Source organism: Stegastes partitus, unplaced genomic scaffold (genome assembly GCF_000690725.1).
Source record: "Stegastes partitus isolate 25-593 unplaced genomic scaffold, Stegastes_partitus-1.0.2 Scaffold180, whole genome shotgun sequence".
Lineage (NCBI taxonomy): Eukaryota > Metazoa > Chordata > Actinopteri > Pomacentridae > Stegastes > Stegastes partitus.
This window is the reverse complement of record NW_007577911.1, coordinates 546,139-550,479: the sequence shown is the minus strand read 5'-3', so window position 1 is coordinate 550,479 and position 4,341 is coordinate 546,139. Positions and strand designations below refer to the sequence as shown.

Genomic DNA, 4,341 nt, shown 5'->3' with positions numbered 1-4,341 from the left:
CGTAGCTCACCTTCAGTTCTGCTACTTTGCTTTCCCTTGTGCTGAATTCTCGTAGCATGTAGTCCTTTCCAGCCTGGAATCAAAAGCAGAATCATCTCTCATTACTGGTTAGGGCTTTTACCAGTCAGTGTGGATTGACCAGTGTTAAGGAGTAAAGGCTGATGGACATAACACAAGATTTCTGGAGAGTTTATAACTTTCCACTGTGTTTTGACACCTTCGAAAGAAAGTATGTTCAAATGTAAGCACTTACAAGGTCTGACAGCAACTACTTCAATTACAACTGTGTTAACAATGGATAAAAATGGATAATGGTCAAATCTCCTCGTACAGCCATCCTCAAAACAAGTATCAGCTTTGAGCACTACTGTTTTTTGGCGTATAAGCAGTCAGCAAGTTTGCTGCATATTTGTCATGGAGATTCAAGAATCGTTTGACATTTACTGGGGCAAAAGGAGCCTGCACTGTGCAATGCAACCTGTGGCTGTTTAAAGGCTTGAATTCTAACTCAGCTTGCATTTCTAGAGCAAACGTTAATGTGCAGTTGTGAACAAAAGTTAACATACATGCAAGACCGTGTATATTATGGTAAATGGTCAGCAGGTATACAACACCTTTAAACCTTAGCTAGGTCCTACAAAGTGCTTTATAATGCGTTTCTCATTTACCCACTCACACCAAGGCTGACAGGGCTGCCGTGAAACTTAGGGTTCGGTGTCTTGCGCAAGGATACTTCAGCACATGGAGGGGCTGGGGATCAAACCGGCAACCTTATGATTAGTGGTCAACCCGCTCTACCACCTGAGGCATGGCAGCTCTTCGTTTCCAATGACTCCTATGAATTTAAATTTTCTATGATGGAATCAATAAACACTTGTCTTTGTCACACACACACATACACACACACAAAAAGAAAAACCAATCATGGATTTTGGTTCTTTCATAAGTTTATTATAGGTCTTCTGGAAATATGACAAAATCTGCTGGGTCAAAAATATACACGCAGCAGCTTGAATGATCAGTTTTGGTAAAGTAGAAAGTTTTGTGAATCAAATTTTCTTAGTGGCATGGCCTCTTAACCTCTTGTGAGTGATTGCGAATGACTATAGCTGCTGACTTCTACATAGCTCCCTTTTGATACTCTTATTAGACTCAGCCACGAACACTACAGTGGCAAATCATTGGCTTGAAAACATTAGGAATGTAACTTGGAGCCATGTTGAAGTAGATACAGATCCCAAAATCAAATGTGTAAACAATTGTTAGTGAGTAAAAAGTGCGTGGAACAGTCGTGTCACTGACCCAGCAGATTTTTTAAAAAATTCCAGAGGACCTATAATAAATGTATGAAAGAACCAAAACACATACCTATTTTTGTGACCAAAAAAATTTGTTTTTATGATTCCACAATAGAAAATTATAAAGTTATAGGATTCATTGGAAACTCAAAACTACCACGATTTTTCATAAAGGCCAGGAGAAAAAAAAAGGTTTACGTTGAATATCATCCCTTTGCCTGCTTATTAACTTGCACACAGGTAATAACTTTCCAAAAAAAAACCTGTATAAAATTTGACACAAAAATATACAAAAATAAAAGAATGATCTCACCTTCATACAAATAAAATAAAGTAAGCAAAGGCACNACACTGGTAGTGAAAAAGGTGGCATCGTTGTACACTTTCCTTGTATGCACCTGAATGGTTTCTCCCTGAATTAAACACAGAGATTTAACTTCATAACTGTGTGCTCTAGAAGTACCCAGGCTCATTTACAGAGATGACAGCATCTCTGACTAACATACACCATAAAATGTGGTTTGGCTACACAGCAACCAAGTCTAGAGTCAATAGACTTCAATAGTTCTTTTTACTGTCACAAGATTCAAAGAGAAGACCCAAACCAACAATGCTTAGTCTGTCTCTCAATACCCTAATGACTTACATGTATTTAACTCCCAGTTGGAAGCACACTTGTTGAAAACAAGTCTTTCATAACACCTCCCAAAATCTAATTTTTAAGTTTTCGAGTGTCTCAGTCATTTCCCACAGCTGGAAACTATAGTTTTGAGCAAATATCGCACATACAGCAAAATTGCTTTTTGTGAGACTTAGTCAAAAGAAAATACTGTGTGGTCATGTTGAAAAAGGATCATATCACCCTGTGTGACAGTGGCAACTTTTATTTTCTTTCCTTGTGGTTATATACACTCTGAGGGGAATACTGCTGGATGATTAAATCAGTGTATTTATGCATCATCCCCTTATTCTATTATACAAATTAATCTGATTGCTAGTCCCTATTGTTACAACAATCCATTACATTTTCTCTGAGCTCACTGCTGATGTTGTGAAGCAAACAGATCACAAGGTGATAATAAACATAAACATTTACAGTGCCGCAAAAAAGTATTTGATTTTTTTTATTTTTTTGAATATTTCCCCCATTTAAATGTTTAAAACAATCAAACTAATTTAAATATTAGACAAAGATAGTCAAAGCAAACACAAAATGCAGTTTTAAAATGATGATTTAATGTTTTAAGGTAAAAGCTATCCAAACCTACCTGGCCTTGTGTGAAACAGTAATTGCCCCCCTTGTTGAATCATGAATTAACTGTGGCTGATCACATTTTTTGGAAAGCTTGATTACCTCCAGACCTGTTCAAACAAGAAATCACTGAAACAGAACCTGTCTGACAAAATGAAGTCGGCCAAAAGATCTCAAGAAGCTTAAACAAAATGCCGCGATCCAAAGAAATTCAAGAACTTCAGGACCTGGACAACTCGCTGTGATTGATGGAACCATGAATTCTGCTCTCCACCAGAAAATCCTGAAGGAGAATGTTTGGCCATCAGTTCATGACCTCAAGCTGAAGTGCACTTGGGTTCTGCAGCAGGACAACGATCCAAAACACACCAGCAAGTCCACTTCTGAATGGCTTAAAAAAAAAACTAAATGAAGGTTCTGGAGTGGCCTAGTCAAAGTCTGGGCTTGAATCAGACTGAAATGCTGTGCATGACCTTAAAAAGGCTGTTCATGCTAGAAAACCCTTCAGTGCTGCTGAATTAAAACAATTCTGCACAGAAGAGTAGACCAGAAGATCTCCAGAGATGTGAAAGACTCATTGCCAGTTCTAGAAGATGCTTGATTTCAGTTGTTGCTGCTGAGGGTGGCCCAACCACTTATAAGGTTTAGGGGGCAATTACTGTTTCACACAGGGCCAGGTAGCTTTGAACATTCTTTTTTTTAAATAAATAAAATCATCATTTAAAAGCTGCATTTTGTTATTTTTGTCTGATATTTACATTTGTTTGATGATCTTAAACTTTTAAGTGGGCAAAATGTGCAAAACAAAAAAAGAATTTGAGAAGGGGGCAAATACTTTTCCACAGCACTGTAGCATTAAGGCTCGATTTGATTTGGGTTAAATGTTAGATTCATTTAAATAATTGTTGATAGAAATATTCTGCACTATGGTGTTTAAATGGTAGCATTGTGCACAGCTGGAAAAAAAAACATCCTTAACCAAAGAAAACAAGAATCCAACGCAATAAAAGCAAATTACATAGTAGTGATATTTACACTAAATTTATTTGGCCATATGGTCGGCATTTACATAGATTCTAGAGGTGTTTGAACCGCAAATGCAAAAAGGCTTTTTCACCTTCCATAGGTCACCGTAAAAAATACACTTAATATCCATCCATTCATCAACTATACACTGCTTTATCTTCTGTAAGGTCACAGGGGGGCTGGAGCCTATCCCAGCTGATTAGGGAGAAGATGGGGGACACCTGGACAGGTCACCAGCCTATCACAGGGATACACTTAACATATTTAAATGAATTCTTGAAAATATAGTGTTGTTTTGTCTTTTTACCAGACTGATCAGTCAAATAAGTTTCATAACACAAAATCAGGTCAAAGATGAACAAAGTCAGAATTAGAATAAAGTATTAAACAGAGGCTAAACTTTCTATTATATTACAGTGCTTCAAAATGAACTGCGAAAACACTGAACCTGTCAAAAGTCAGGCTGCAGAGTTCTAAGCACATCATCACAGTGGTCACATATAAAAACTATTCCTGTACAGAAATTTGAAGGGGTAGCAAATGTTTATGTTACTGTAAGATTAAGGATGGGGTGTAGGACTATTACTTCTGTTTATCATCATGCAACACATCAATGTGGACCTTATAGTATACTGGTCACTGAACGCCTTCATTAACAGCTGCCTGAGGTGGCATTATAGGAAGTTCCAGCTTCTCACACTCCGTCAGCTTCAGTGTCAGGTGCTGGGCGATGTCATTAGGATCAGTGTGAAGTGCAGCAGGAAC

At 37.7% G+C, this 4,341-nt stretch overlaps 1 protein-coding gene across 1 annotated transcript in view; it reads right to left on the bottom strand.

Moving 5' to 3' along the window:
- Positions 1-3,876: 3,876 nt before the first annotated feature.
- Positions 3,877-4,341, bottom strand: part of tiprl (TIP41, TOR signaling pathway regulator-like (S. cerevisiae)) — a 7,492-nt gene continuing 7,027 nt past the window's right edge. Inside the window, 1 exon segment of the mRNA XM_008280063.1 lies at positions 3,877-4,341. This exon segment is cut by the window's right edge and continues 1 nt beyond it. Coding sequence (XP_008278285.1) covers positions 4,213-4,341 — 129 coding nt within the window. The 3' untranslated portion in view covers positions 3,877-4,212.